The sequence below is a fragment of the Periplaneta americana genome, chromosome 13 (genome assembly GCF_040183065.1).
Source record: "Periplaneta americana isolate PAMFEO1 chromosome 13, P.americana_PAMFEO1_priV1, whole genome shotgun sequence".
NCBI lineage: Eukaryota > Metazoa > Arthropoda > Insecta > Blattodea > Blattidae > Periplaneta > Periplaneta americana.
This window is the reverse complement of record NC_091129.1, coordinates 110,209,023-110,225,272: the sequence shown is the minus strand read 5'-3', so window position 1 is coordinate 110,225,272 and position 16,250 is coordinate 110,209,023. Positions and strand designations below refer to the sequence as shown.

Genomic DNA, 16,250 nt, shown 5'->3' with positions numbered 1-16,250 from the left:
ATGGAAAATTGAACCGTGTAGATGCACGGGAGGAAGCGTAATGAAACGGGAGTAAACGGAAAGAAATCCGAAGAAACGAAAGGAAACGCAAAAAAATGGAAGGTAACGCAAAAAAAAATGGTAAGAAACGCTAGGAAACGTGGCATAATTGGAGAAAATGCGAGAAAGCGATGGGAAACGATAGGAAAGAGGAGACGAAAAGGAAGAGGAAGGAAATTGCAGAAAATTCGATGAAACGAGAAAAACGCGAGAAAACTAAAGGGGATACGATTAAACGGGAGGAATGAACCGCACGGTAACGGGAGAAAAAGCGATGACACGAAAGGAAACGAGTGGAAAGTCATGGGAACGGGAAGGAACGCGATTCACGAACCTTTGTGGTCAAACTGTATTCTTGTTAGTCTCATGAAATCTGTACTTACTGTTTATTTTATTAGTCGTAATCCAAAAATAGGTCGAATTATACGTTTCAAGAACGACATTTCACATTGAAATTAAATACAATTTGATATTCAATTGTCATCATGCAACTTTTTTCTCACGTGTTGCACATTACGAAGGCCATTGTACACTTTGAAATGTCGGAGATCCGCCGATCTCCGAGATCTCGCGCGTCAATAATAAATATGGCGACGTTGAATAGTGATGTGGAGGAGTATCCAGTGTACTAAATTGAAGTGAAACCGGCATTGAAGAACGACGGAGATATGTACAAGTTTAACAGATAGTATGAAGCAATGTTGAAGTTAGTGGGCATGTAGTTATAGTTACTTGCATTACCGTTTAATTGTATAAAATATTAGGTTTCAACTAAGTCTGTTAGCAAAAATGGAAGAAATTCAACTTACTGAAACAGAACAGCGCTACTTCGGAGATCTGTTTATTTGCTGCGATTCGGATAATACAGGGAAGATACCGATCTACAAAGCCTCAGAATTATTCCGATCCGCAAATCTCCCGCTCGATGTTTTAAAACAGGTATCTATTTTAATTCGTCACTAAAGATAGATGATCAGTTATCGGCAATTAATGCAAGCTATGACCAGTGAGTAAATATCATTTTAAGATTCTGAAACCTGTACATTTGATTTTTGTATTTATTTGGTTTTAATAAGTATGCCACATGTATTGTACAGTTTACTTTAGTTCAAGGAGTTTGCGTTTAAACTCTTGTTTTCTGTCTAGAACTTTTCTTCATTGGAGGTTAGGCAATGTACTTTTGTCACCTGTGTTGTTTTATATCGATATTGAGATTTATTAATGCCTGAGTTCCTGTGCGTTACTGTGGGGTTGCTATAATATAAATAAGCAGATCTGTATTGTAATTAGGCCTAAATGTTTCATATTCGAAAGTGTGGCAGTATAATTTACAAATACCCTAGCGTAGGCTATTTCTTTTAATAACATGTTTTCCCTGAAGAATTTTATATATATTTGGTAGCTTAATATTTCTCTTTAATAATTTTACAGTTGCAGAACTGTTGCTTTGAATAATAATAAAAAATACCAGAGCGTAATTGGCACTTCAGAGCCCATGCTGGTTAGAAATTTGAGATGTTAACATCCTAGAATGAAGAATGCAGTAAAGTAGACCTATTAGAAGAGAAATAACTAGAAGTTGTTTGAAGCTTAAGTTTGTGGAATGTATGGGACCCGAATGTAATTATGTACCGGTAGTTCTACAGAAAGGAAAGATTGTTACATTAGAATGTTTATAAAACTCACATAGTATGGTGTATTACATGCGTCCATGTTTTCTTTTTCACTTTTCGTTCTTTATGATATACTTAATATTATTCACGTGGTAAGTTAATTTGTTTTTACAAGTACGTAAGCCTATATTTTTTATAATGAATATGACTGAATGTGCATTGAAATCCAATAAGTTAACATGTTTGTTATCAGGTAAGTGCGAAACAAAGCTTGGAACGTCTGTAATTAGTGATATCCTTTAGCCTTATGATTTATTTTGTTACCAAATTGATAATTGTAACCGATGTTTGTTAATTTTTAATCCGCAATGGATTTCTTGAGGGCGTCAAAAAATCTTTGCACGACTTCTTCAGGAATAGAAAAACAAGTGAAGCTGGGAGTTCTTGTAGATTAGGCCTCCGCCATGCAAAATAACTCTGTTCCCGAATAAAAAGGGCTTCAGAAAAATGACGGTCATTTCTCGACCATCATTTCTGATTTGCGTAGACAATTATGTCTGTGGTTTTTTGATGCTTTAATTTCGAAAATATAAGTTAAATTAGGCCTATAGCATTATTGCGGGAGTTCTTAAGCTTCTTACAAGTCCATTAAAATACACGGAAGTTGCAGAACTGTGTCAACAGCTTTACATATTTAGGAACATATAAAAGCTCTCAAGCTAATTTGTATTACTAAGATGATACAAATTTGAATCTGTCGAAACTAGTTACAATATTGTCAGTCAATATTCTGATATAAGTTATTTCGTGTCAACAATTACATCCATGTAATGTGAACCTCACAATTTTGTATCTGGTGCCACTATTACATTCATTACAATTATACCTTTTTATAGATGCTTTTGTAATTTAGATTTATACTTCTTACTTACATTTTATTATTGTATTCTACTCTTTCCTTTACTCTCATTCACTATTTACTATAACCTCCTACTAAATTTTTTATATTCTCACCTTTAAAACCTAATGACTTAATTTAATTAATTCAAAATTGACATTTTTACAACTCCTTTCTTGATGCCCAGTTTACTTATATCAAACACTCTATGTTCACTAATAACACTTGTTGCTAATCCTTACTACTCCATTATCCAATATGTTCGTTATTATGTCTGTTTCTTGCGTGTATTACATTTTTTTATCTCACTTATTTTCTTCATTATTCTTCACTATTCTGGCTAGCCTACCCCACCATACTGCTCGCCTAATCTCACTTAACTTTCTACTACTCTCTCCTAATTTATTCTTTATTCTACTTAAAATATCATCTATACCCTTAACTGTTGCTGGATCAGAATCATCTGCTTCACCTATTATTGTTATAAACTCGTCTTCCTTTGTCATAATCAAGATGAATATAGCTACATTCTCACCATCTTCATTCATCCTGCCTACTTTCATATTCGTAATTATGTCATCCTATCATATGGGGCTAACAGAATTCGACAGAATGAATGCCCCAACCTGGGAACAGGATTCTTCATCATAGCCGCCAAAAAGTAGGCAAAGGCACAAATGGCTACTCGTCAATATGCATGGCATTAGAAAAAAAAATCCATTCATTACTATGTACGTGTGAATAACTCTAGGTTATTCTTTTGGAAAGTATTGGGTGCCAGAAAGTAAAACCAGGTGCTTAGTACTCTATGACTATACTAAGGTATTTGTAGTATGCAATTGTTAAAAAAAAAATTATGTCTCCTATGGTCTAGTTACCATATAACTTATTGAATGAAACAAAATTTTCTCCAGAATCCTTCTATTTACACTGAACTATTAAATAGATTATAGCAGTATCCTATCATACGTGTATTCATTCCAGCTTCCTGACTTTTCATTATTGTATTATAGCAGCAAATGAGCAAAACTGGCAAAATTGTCTTCAAAACCAGACAGAGTGAAAGTATTCGTTAAGTGTCATCATTTCGTAAGGAGTGGAGTCTGTAAGGATAGTGTAATGATTGGGCCATACTGATCGTGGGAAGTATCAGGGATGACGAAAGTAATAGAGGGTTACTACAAAAGAAATACACTTTCAAGGTTTTGTAAAACAAAAAGTACCTGTGAACTGTTGATAGCAAACTTCATCATCCAACAGGATGGAGCACTGCCCCAGTGGCACTGGTGTGATGGTGAAACACTTCCACATTGATGGATTGACTGCAACATATGAAAACTGGTCCATTCCATAGTGACTACGAAGGAGCCTGATCACACACCATGCGACTTTTTTCTATGGGGATTTATGAAAGACAAGGTTTACGTCCTCCCACTTCCTAATCATTTAGATGAGTTGAAACGACAACAAATCATAAGAGCTGTAGCAAGTGTCATTGCAGATATGTTACACCAGATTTGGGATGAACTAGATTATCAATCTGATGTATGCTCTGTGATGTAAGGAGAATATATTGAACATTTTTGAGTTCCCAAAGAAAACTTAAAGAACTTTATTACTTTATAGAACAGTGTAAACTGATTCCTGATAACATTAATAGTTTTGGATTTATAAACATTGAAAGTGCCTGTTTCTTTTATAATAACCCTCTATAGTGCTTATTTATAGTCTCATATCTTACGTGTTTCACAACAGTTTAGTTCTTTTGTCATGGTGCAAATGATGTTACTAATTAGGATTTGTTTTCTTGAATTATTATTCAATAGGCAAACTAACTTTTGATATTTGAAGGTGCCAATAATTTTCATGGCAACATCCCTTCCCTACTTTTTGTGTTAAATAAGATGCTATCGTCTATAGATTGTAGGTGATGTGTGTGTGTGTGTGTGTGCGTGCGTGCGCTTTTTTTTTTTTCAGTCATGGGAATTACCAGTAACATTCTATCTATATTTCATTATCACATAAAAAATCTTTCATGTCATTGCAGATCAGTTTATAATCATTTTACAGATTCACTAGTTCATGAATAGCTTTAAACCAGACCAATAGCTATTTCACTTAATGCAATTCTTACCATCATATCAGTAATGAGTAGGCTACTATATCAAAATTTGAATATTGAAAAATCGTGGAAATTCTGATAGTTGATTTTTTACAGTTTGCACAAGAAGCTGTTTGAAGTACATGTATATTTATTACATTTCATGTAAGTAAGCAATTCTCTTAATAATTGAATGGTCACTAACAGTTTAACCATGTTTAAAATACAAATTAACTATTTAGTTGTGAAACATAAGAAAATAGATTACTGGTTGAAGAGTTTGTTTCTTTCAGGAATAGAAATTCTGAGGTCTTCTGTATTTCTCATTTATATTGGAATATTATGAATGCATTTGACTGTATTTTGAGAAATTTTTTCAAGATTCAGATAATTGTATAGCAAATGTTATGTCTTGGAAAACTTTTATTTCAGATTCGTATATAATCGCCAGTAAAAGTAAACATAATTGGTTTTGCTATGAAATTTTACAGTGTATTAATAAATTTAAAAATAATTTTATTTCAAGAATAATTAGCATAGGCTATTGTTTTCTTTCACACATTTTTTCGTCATTGATGAGGTAAAGTATTTCAAGATTTAAATAGAAATATACGTTTTTAGCATGCCTTAGATTTGTTTTTCACATGCATATACGAGGGCCGTCCAGAAAGTAAGTTTCCTGGAGCCGTTTGCAGAAAGAAAACACAATTTCGTGGAAAGAATTATAGGGAACATATATAGCAATCGTTGGAACTATTTTTCAACATATTCTCCACCGGAATTGAGACATTTGTCATACTGTGGGATCAACTTTTGTATCCCTGTATCATGGAAGTCTGCTGCTGGTATCAGAAGCAGTGTGTGACAGCCATCTGCACCTCTCTATTGATCCCACAATATTACAAATGTCTCAGTTCCAGTGGGGAATATGTTGAAAAATAACTCAACAATTGCTGTATCTGTTCCAATAAATCTTTGTATGAAATTGTGCTTTATTTCTGTAATAGGCCCCAGGGAAACTTACTTTCTGGGTCGGGTCATACCTTCATCTATATACAGTCTGCTATTGAACAGATTTGGGCTGTAATAATTTTTCGATAAAGATCAGTATACAAAATGTTAGAACTTACCCATTAAAGTAATGGTGCTTTTATGTTGAAAGTAACACAAAAACTGGAGATTTGTACGAAATCTACCTCAATAAAGTAGGCTAAATAAAGAATTTTTGTCTGAAAATGTGCAAGAAGATCTAAGACCTTTAGACCATAGTATCTGAAACTGCAAATGTATATAGATGTCATGAGAAGAAGTTGCTCTATACACGTTAAAAGAGTGAGTTTAAGTGGCACTAACTGTATTGATATTAATATTAACAAAAAAAAAGTGTAATTAAATCACCGTAAACTATGTATATTACACAAACTGCATTGAAAGTAAAACACTCTAACCGGCTAGGTCATATGGATGCTATCCAGTAGCAAGTGTGGTCTTCCAAACGGTTCGGGGGTTGTGTGTAGGTGATATAACTGCCGTAGCATAAACATATGGTGCTTCTATTAAAATGGTTATACTTTTGCTACATCACTCTCCTATATTGGAGAGCAAGAGAGTTGATGGCTTTATTGTGCACCAAGAATTCAGCATTGGTTAACAACAAGAACTCTTTGTGGTGATGTGGTGATTTTGCAGGATACCGCAAAAAGCTATGTATTTTTTTAATATTTGAAGAATTTTAATTGAAAAATTGCAGAAAACAAGACAACAATTTTAGCATTTTGTGGCAAGTGACCTGTAAGACAAAAAATAAGTATAAAAATAAAATATTGGAACAAGTGTTACACTTTAATTACCTACGCTGGGATGTATCCTACCAGAAGGATGGAGATACAAATAAACTCCAAAGGTACCAATCTGTAAATGGAGTCATTATAAGAATATTAAAGGGTAAATGTAGAAGAGACCTTGTGTTAGGGAGCAAGTGTCAAAACATGAATTTGTAGGTTATGTTTGATATGTGTATATATATATATATATATATATATATATATATATATATATATATATATATATATATATATATATAGCTTTTCTTCTAGAGAAAAGGTGGTGGAACTCGGTATCAGACAGAGAGATGATTACTGTCCAGTGCATGGGAATTTTGTCGTTTTTAATCTCCGTTTTGTCCAACTTTGAAACTTTCAAGGACTAAGCAGAGTTCAAAGAAAAAATTGTGTTAAAAACAAAATTATGAACACATTTCTCGGTTCCATGGTGAGAAACACAATGAAAAGGTTGCAGAACGCACTGGACCAGCATTCTGGCCATTCTGACACATTCTGCCAGAAAAAGAAAGCACTGTGTATATGTAAGATTTTATGCTTGTTTTGATGTTGGTACTCCCGAATTGATAGTTGCGTATATTTTTCTTATATTCGAAAGAAGTTATTGACAAAGTTTGAAAAATTGTCTTTTTGATTGGTGGCAAAATGTAGCAAGGCACAAGTATTTAAACTCATCACTGTGGTACATTATTTAGAAAGAGTGGAATTTTTATCTTACCATATCTCAAAATGGAGATTTTGGACTTAACTTCCTTCTGGCTTCAGAGGTAAGAGACCCTATTACATTTCTATGAATTACTGTCTGTTCTTATGCCCTTATATGGCAGTGGATCATGGACTGTCGAAAGAAAAGAAGAAAATAAAATGCAAGCCTCTGAAATGAATATCCTTTGGTGTATGGTTGCACAAAAATTGATAAAATAAGAAATGAAAATATAAGAGAATCTCTAACTATTTTTTCAATAAATTAAAAAAATAAAAGAATGTAGACTAAAATGGAAACAGCACTTTGACCAAATGGAGGAACGTAGATTGCTTAAAGAAATACTTTCATGTAAACCGTGGGTGGAGGGAATATTGATAGAGCTGTTAGAAGATGGACTAATGCTGAAACAGACTGTTAAGCCTATTCTTGAAATGTTGACAATGATGAGTTCAAGGGATGTATTAAGAGTAACAAACTTCTGTAGTAGTTGTTATCGACATAATTGTTTCTGCTGTTAACACATTAACACCTCTGTCATTTATGTGAATGGAGTGATTGTCTCTGAGGTTTCTTCTCCTCTTACCATTAACTGTTTGTCCATTATATTGGTGTTATCTCCTCATTTCCGAATAGTCTCGATAGTTTAAGGAATTTTCTGTCTGTGTTAGAGTATTAGTAACATACTCAGACATTATAATTTGTTCAGCATAGAATTACAAAATTCACAGTTTAGTTGTGTTGTGAGAAATTGTTTTGTGTATTTGTATGGCGTGTGGCAGTTTTAGATGCTCTACTTTACATTCAGCATTATTTTGTGTCTGATCCAGTATTAATGTACTAAAACCTTTCAAATTCGTTATTAGGAGTAACATTGCCCAGATATGTTTACATTTTAATAAACTGTTAATGTTGAAAACTTTTTGAGAGGAAGGCATGAATTTTGTTTGGGGAGAGAGGGGGAGAATGCTGTAATGGATGTATTGCCACTCTGTATGCAGACGTCCTCAACTTGCAAGGTGGATTGTTCTTCAGGATGCTACATAAATCAAAACCTACTTATGTTGTATTATATCCTACACTAGTGGCATATTCAATAACAAAGCAAGTTATACTAAAGAATAAAGATTACTGTAATATCTAATGTTGTATCTGTATTTCAGTTTGACGCATTTTCTCGAAATGTGTGTTATTCTGTGTCTCGTCTTATTTTGTAGCATACCTGAGGGACTTTATTATGTAAATCCAAGTCTTTGTATGGAGGATCTATGTAAGTTGCGGTCTGTCTGTATCATTCTGAAATCAGATTGAGGTCTATTACAGAATTTTCATGCTGTGACGTTCACTACAAATAAATACAAACGTGAAAACTGAAAGAACTGCATACATTTTTATTTACTTGAATAAAGATATACATTTTATGCATATGATAAGTTCAGTGAAGAAACTTTATTTACTGTGAAGCCATTTAAGATAATTTCATAGTTTCATCGTTGAAAGTGATTATTGAACATAATTTATGATTATTTCATTTCTTAATGCTTGCTAAATGTAAAGTGTATGAACGAAAAAATGTTTTTTTTTTTCTGAGTTAAATTGATATGCCTGCTTATATGAAATGTTTTATTTTTTCTTCAGATAACTGAGCTGTGTGGCGGAGGAAGAGTAAGTCATTTGGGACGTCGCCAGTTTTATTCAGCTCTGAAACTTATAGCAGCATTTCAAGCAGGGCTTCCCCTACGTCCAGAACTTTTCCATTCGTCACTTGAAGTCCCTTTACCTCGTTTTACTTGGACTACATCAATAGGTAAATCACTTATGCTTGTGTTAAGTTAGTACACTTTCTGGAAATGGAGGGAGAAAACTCTGAATTGTTTATACTTTGTGTGTTTATTTTCATTTAATTTTCATAGTATCTTCTGTACAATTCACTATTTTGTGTGTTTACCTTTAAAATCATTAATTCAATTTACGCAATGATGTGGCTTTTAAAAATCTTTCATCACACATAGATATAGATCATTTCATCATCATGTCCGTAACAATACAAAACTCAATTTGTCCTCTTCATGGCCAATGTCTACTTAGTAATGTTCTTGGAGAGACTTTCAGTTTTTCTCTTGGTATATCTCACACCCATAGAGGATATCTAGGCACTAGCACACTTTACCTGCATTAAATTTTCACTCCAGAATATATCAAACTCTCTAAAACTCATCAGGAAAGAAACCATTAACACACGTTTTAATTTTCATATTGCAGTTTGCATAAAATATGATAGGAAAATAATGTAAAATAATATAAATATATATCGCAGACTATTCACTCGAGGAAATTAATTTACAGATAAGTGGGAGCCTCAGCATATAAATCGACATTTAGGTAGTCCAGACCTTATTCAGCTGAGTGACACAGACAGGACCCCAACACCACAGGTTTGTATGCACTATATGTGTTCTAAAATGTTACAAATGAACACACTAGTCTAGATTTAGTATTTATTTATTTATTTAACCTTGTAGAGATAAGGCCATCAGGCCTTCTCTGCCCCTCTACCCGATTACAACTATAATATGAACAATAAAATTACAATTAATATTAAATTTACAATTACAATTTATTTATTTGTTTTTAGCGAAGTTTTTGTAATTGCACTTACGTTACAGAAAGAAAATGTGCATTGCAAATTAATAAATGCCTTTGATTGCATTCAGTGAATTTGGTTAAAACTTTGATTGTAGAATATTTCTAATTAAGAGGGTGAGTGGTGAAACTCTCCGAAAAAATCACTGTGATAGATAATAGCGATTTTGTCATAGTGTAATTTTTGTGTTCGGATGATTCATGGTGTTTATGGGGTTCTATTTCTTTCTGTAGATTTCCAAGTTGTCTGGAACTCAATATCACTGCTATATACTTATCTCTGAATAAACCATGAGAAATACCCATGTTTGCTGACAAATTTTATGTTTATCGCTCTTCTATTGATTTATCAACAATAGTGATTAGTGTGGTGTGTATACTGAAAAGAAAGCACTCTGTGAGATGTTATCGTGATGTGTGGGTGCATATACTTGTCCAAGAATGTTCACGAATGTCAGTTAATCATTTGTGTAAGAATACAGCAAGGGCATAGCTTCAATAGCAAAGTATTGCCGATGTTAACCTTTTGCCTTTTGAGTGGGACGAAAATTAATTAGAGCCCAGTTATGTTCTCCTTCCTTCAAGTTGTTCTGACTTGGAGTTGTCTGGAGCTGTCACAATTATGAAAATCAGTTGGCAATGCTGTGAATCACATATCAGACAGGGCTGCAAAAGGGTATCTGTTGGATACAGGGAAGAGAGCCATTAATCCTTCCTATTGAAGGCTTTAAAGAACCAACCTGGACAAATACCCAATGTCCCATCCCTACCTTCCTGTGGTGCAGCTGTTAGTAAGCATAATTTACAAGCTGAACTGAAGGGAGGGGCTACTCATCAATTAGCACTGGTCAGCTTGATGGGTTAATGACCGAATTTGGTATAATTTTCCTCTATTCAATACCTAATTCCCTCTTTACCCTTTCCTATCCAGTCCTCTGACTGAACTCTTACTTTCTTCGATCCTGACGACATTAGAGCATTCGAGGCCTACGGGTTCATTTCACTTTCCTTCCTCCTCTTTCTACTTTTCTGTTCCTAGTGCTGACCTGCTATGGCGCTAAAATCGTCCTCCAGTGGCTTAAGGAGGGAAAGCTGGTGATCAACAAGATCTCCCAGCTAGGTCCAATGGACCCGTCGACCAACAGCAGGTGTAGTCCTCTAGACATTCTGGGGGTTGTGTGTGATTGAAGTAGCCACCAAAACATTAAAATATGGTGTTCACTTAAATCGGCTACAACTTGCCATTTAACATGTTGGAGTGCAAGAGGTCAAATGACTTTATTGTCAAATGCCTGGCATTAGAAAACAACAACAGCAACATATCAGACAGAGTTGGCGATTTCTCGGAGCTGTAGTTTTGGAACTGTAGTCACAGTTGCAACCAGTGACAAACCTATCACAAGTCTTGAAATCACACCCTATCACTACAATAAATGGCAGACTTCAACTGAAACAGTGCCTAATATCAGAATTCACAGCCATTGTGACAGGATATGGAGAAAACAAACGTGCTCAGATTTCTAGTCCTGGATGAACCAACATGTATCTGTACGTGAGGCCTGCAAATAGCAGGAAAATAATACAGAGAATTTCAGTTTAACAGATGGAGGGAAATGGCCAACTACAAACCATGACCTCATAAAAAGTCGTACATACATCAGCTTTGGTGCAGTTTATTAGGAATATAAACTTCAATTTGTTGTGCGCGCCCACACGCTTACAGACACGCACACACACACACACACACACACACACACACACACACACACACACACACACACACACACACACACACACACACACACACACACACACACACACACACACAGAGAAAGAGAGAGAAATGCGCGTGCATTATAAATGATAATGTCTTTTTAATAAAAGTAATGAGTGTTTATAAGATTATATTTTTACTGATATGTAGCGTGAACCAGTTGGGAGTGTTGCAAGTAGTGAAGGAGAAGTGGAGGCTCATACAGAATCTCCCCATCCCAATGGGGGGTCCTACTCTCCTACTTGTGGGCCAGGACCAAAGGGGATGTCTCCTGAAGCCTCAAGTACAGCTAGTGATTCACCTACACCAACTAACAGTGTTCAGGAGAGAAACTGGGCCGCAACTACACACTGGCATGGATTGGGTGAGACTTTATGAAAAAGCAATATGGTATTTGCTTCCTCAGTCTTTAGATTACTACAAAACAAATTTGATTATTTGATTTCCAATGCTGAGCTATCTACTATTAAATCATGGGGACTTCTTGCTTGTCATCTTAATTGCTACTCATTGTAATTTGTATACCCTGTACTCATACCATTATTGTTACATGTAAGGAAGTTATGTACTAGGAAATTTTGAATGGACTAGATAGTGTTTCCCAAACTGGGGGCTCGTGTAAAGAGCTGAGGGGGCCACGAGATGATTTACAAAATAGAACAAAAACCGCCTTATTAACATACGCTTATGTGTATTCAGAACATCAACACATTTAACATAAACAAATTCAGTAATTATACACTAAAGTAAAAATAATTTTATTAATGTGACAAATGTGTATTTTTCAGAAAGTAGCTCTCTAATGTGTACTCTGCATTTGATGCACACATAGTGATATCACTTTCCAGTTCAGTGAGATTTCTCGTCTCTGTTTTAATGACGATCATAGCCGGGTAGCTTATTTTTCATAAATATGAAGTTGCATATGTTATAAAAAATTTAAGAACTTCTTTTTGAAGCTGGAAGTATTCTTGCGTTCTTTTGATCCACAACTTGCTGCTCTCTGCAAGTTAGCCTAGTTTCAACATTCCATCAATAGGTACTTACATATTTTGATGAAGTTTTCTTTCACTTTTTTTTTTTTTTTTTTTTTTTTTTTTTAATTTTAACTAGATGAACATAACTGTCTAAAAGTGGATTTAGTATCCATCTGTGACTGTTGTATTTTTATTTGTGCCTTCCAGAAAGTACTCAAAAAGCTGTTTTTGGAATTAATTGCATGTTTGCTAAGCAGATTCAGTATTTTTGTTATATCATGCATAACTAAATTTTCCAAGAGTTCTTTAATGCACTGGAATGCATCATATTCCTTTTTGTTAAGTGATATCGACCAGAAATCAAGTTTTTTTATAAATCCTTTCATTTTATGCCCAGTTATGTTGACATCTAGGTTTTGCAAACTATTTATCAAAGTGTTAGTTATTCGAGAATACCAGCAAAGTAGACTACTAGAAAAGATGTATATGTAAGTATATGTAATACTTCGGGTGTCATTGTTGCACTATATTCTTCTATTTCCATCGTGTTTTGGGTAGTATCCACTAATTTTTTGTAAAGTTATAGTTGTTTTTGGGATTTGTACTTTTAGAATAGGATTAAGTACCCTACCAATTCAGTAAAGGTATCCCCGTAACATGCCATGAAGGCACTTGGAAGGCATGGAGGTAGAGCCCCATGCTTTCCATGACCTCGGCACTAGAATGAGGTGGTGTAGTCGGCACCACGCTCTGGCCGCCTTTTACCCCCGGGAAAGACCCGGTACTCAATTTTATAGGAGGCTGAGTGAACCTCGGGGCCGTTCTGAAAGTTTGGCAACCAGAAAAAATCCTGTCGCCACCTGGGATCGAACCCCGGACCTTCCAGTCCGTAGCCAGCTGCTCTACCAACTGAGCTACCCGGCCACCTACCAGTTCAGTAGTGGGGGTCATATACAGAAGTCTTACTCAAAAGTGGGTTGCTCCTTTGAAGTGTTTGAGAACCACTGGACTAGGACAATGTGATACGGAAAACCCCTCAACTGCGATTTTGGATTTCTCGTGTAAATGTTGCTACATTATATTTTAATTTTACTTCAGTTTGTGAGGAGCAGCGGCAGTTACTAGGCACTGAGGAAGAGTCGTCAGATCGTCATAGTAGTGAGGAAGATGTTGAAGGGGATGGAGAAGTGTGGACCATTACAGAAGAGCAACGAGATTATTATACAGCCCAATTTCGGTCACTTCAACCAGATCCAAATGGATTAATTGCTGGTCCTACAGCTCGTCTATTCTTTGAGAAGTCACGTTTACCTGTACAAGAACTTCGTAAAATATGGTAATCATACATTTAATATTACTATTTTGTTACTAGTACAAGAAAAATAACGAGTGTCATGAAGTTGGTATACACAATACATCTTACGAGTTTCAGCTACTATGTCATATTGTCATTGCCAAATGCAAGGCACTAGACAACAACTTTCTATAGAACAGTATATTTTCTTGAACCATTACTGTTATTCAAAATATATACATAAGAGAACTAATTTAATACTTAAATTCAATGATGATGATGATGATGATGATATTCCATTTTATGTATTGCACATCAACCTGTTGCTCACTCACACATGATCAGGGCCGGATTTAGGTATAGTGCCGCCCCTATGCAATGCTAAAATTTTCCGCCCCCAAACTTCCACAAATAATTTATAAGCAGCTATTATACAGGTCATGTTTAGTTGAAATTTGTTTTAAATGAAATGTTACAATTCAGAAAATAATAAATTACTGGAATCGAAATACATGCATCTCACTTGTGAATTATAAAGATTTCCTTCGGACTTTCTTCACAGAGAAAGCACTGATGATGTTATCAAAGTCTATCTGACGAATTCGATGCAAAGAAACATATTATTCTAACTTATTCATTGTTGAAACAAAATTGATTTGTAAAAGACAGGCTGTGGTTTATTTTTAAGCATTGGTTTTGTTAGTGGTATAATTATTGCGAGTATTTCTTACTTCGATAGAAAATATAAAGTAAATTGAAAAAAATGTACTCCAACTCTTTGCGAAATAAAGCTTTCATATCGAATTATATAGTGCACATGTTGGAAAGTGATTAAATAGATTTGTTGATGATATATATATATATATATATATATATATATATATATATATATATATATATATATATGTTGTTGTTTTCTAATGCCAGGCGTTTGACAGTAAAGTCATTTGACCTCTTGCACTCCAATATTTTTCAAAGATATTATCATGGCCAGCCACTGAAGCACAGATTTTGAGGTGTTCCGAATCCATTTCTTGGTTTGAGTTGCACAATGGGCAGTTAGGGGACTGATATATTTCAATTCTATGCAGGTGTTTGGCCAAACAACCATGGCCAGTTGCCAATCTAAATGCAGCTACAGACGATTTTCGTGGTAAATCGGGAATTAACTGTGGATTTTGATGCAGAGAGTTCCATTTTTTCCCTTGAGATTGTGTTATCAAATTTTGTTTGGTGAAGTCTAAGTATGTAGATTTAATAAATCTTTTCACAGAGTAATACGTAGATTTAGTAACAGGTCTGTAAGTAGCAGTGCTGCCATTCTTTGCTAAAGCATCCGCATTCTCGTTTCCCAGGATTCCACAATGGGATGGTATCCATTGGAATACAATTCTTTTATTGAGTGATATTAATTGAGAGAGCATTTTAGTTATTTCTGCTGTTTGAGATGAAGGTGTGTGTTTAGAGACTATTGATAGAATAGCTGCTTTGGAGTCTGACAATATAACTGCATTTTTAAATTTATTGATGTGGCATAGAAGATTCCTGAGACTTTCACTTATTGCAATGATTTCTCCATCAAAACTTGTTCCATACCCAAGAGATCTATAAAGTGAGAAGAGACAGCACGTAACACCTGCACCGGCACCTTGTTCTCTGGAGATCATGGATCCGTCAGTGTATAAATGAAGCCAGTTTTGTGGAGGGTACCTAATATTAATTGTCTCTAAAGACAATTGTTTTAGTATTTCAGTGTTTACTTCTGATTTTAGTATTTCTTCTGTTAAATTTAGATTATATTCTATATTTAATAGAGTTAAAGGGTTTGGTTTAATTTGTAGGTTTTCTTTTAAATTCGGGATATTGATTTTCTGTTTTAATTCTTGAACCATGGATATGAAACTTTTTTGGATTTTCAATCTACAGAGAGGACTGTATGAATGCCAATTGTTTCCTGGTAATCTAATAAGTTTTTCATATTGAATCAGTGCTTTTTCTTCTATTGTCATTTTGATGCTGTTAATATTAGTGAGGAATCTCATAGAATCTATTGAAGTTGTTTGGATTCCACCAGTAATGAGTCTGAGAGCTTGGTTTTGAACATATTCTATTTCGTTTATGAAAGGTGAAGTAATTAAAATTTTTCCGCAGTATGTTAGCACTGGCTGTATAAACATTTTGTATGTAGTGTTCAAAGTATTCCTAGAGCATCCCCATTTCTTTCCTGCTAGTCTTTTTAGAAGGGAGAATCTTTTACGAGCTTTTTCAGAAAAAAAAAAAAAAATATATATATATATATATATATATATATATATTCTGGAAAAGCTCGTAAAAGATATATATATATATATATATATTATATGCACC

The 16,250-nt window shown here is 34.5% G+C and overlaps 1 protein-coding gene across 3 annotated transcripts in view; it reads left to right on the top strand.

Annotated features, from left to right (window-relative positions):
• The first annotated feature begins 402 nt into the window (after positions 1-402).
• The window catches only part of Reps (RALBP1 associated Eps domain containing), a 51,559-nt gene continuing 35,711 nt past the window's right edge, over positions 403-16,250 (top strand). Inside the window, exons 1-5 of one of the 3 annotated variants that reach the window (XM_069843809.1) lie at positions 403-978; positions 8,834-9,002; positions 9,542-9,630; positions 11,763-11,976; positions 13,688-13,925. In XM_069843809.1, coding sequence (XP_069699910.1) covers positions 829-978; positions 8,834-9,002; positions 9,542-9,630; positions 11,763-11,976; positions 13,688-13,925 — 860 coding nt within the window. In that variant the 5' untranslated portion in view covers positions 403-828. The remainder of the gene's footprint in view (positions 979-8,833; positions 9,003-9,541; positions 9,631-11,762; positions 11,977-13,687; positions 13,926-16,250) is intronic. The other 2 variants (XM_069843808.1, XM_069843807.1) reach the window with 2 other exon arrangements.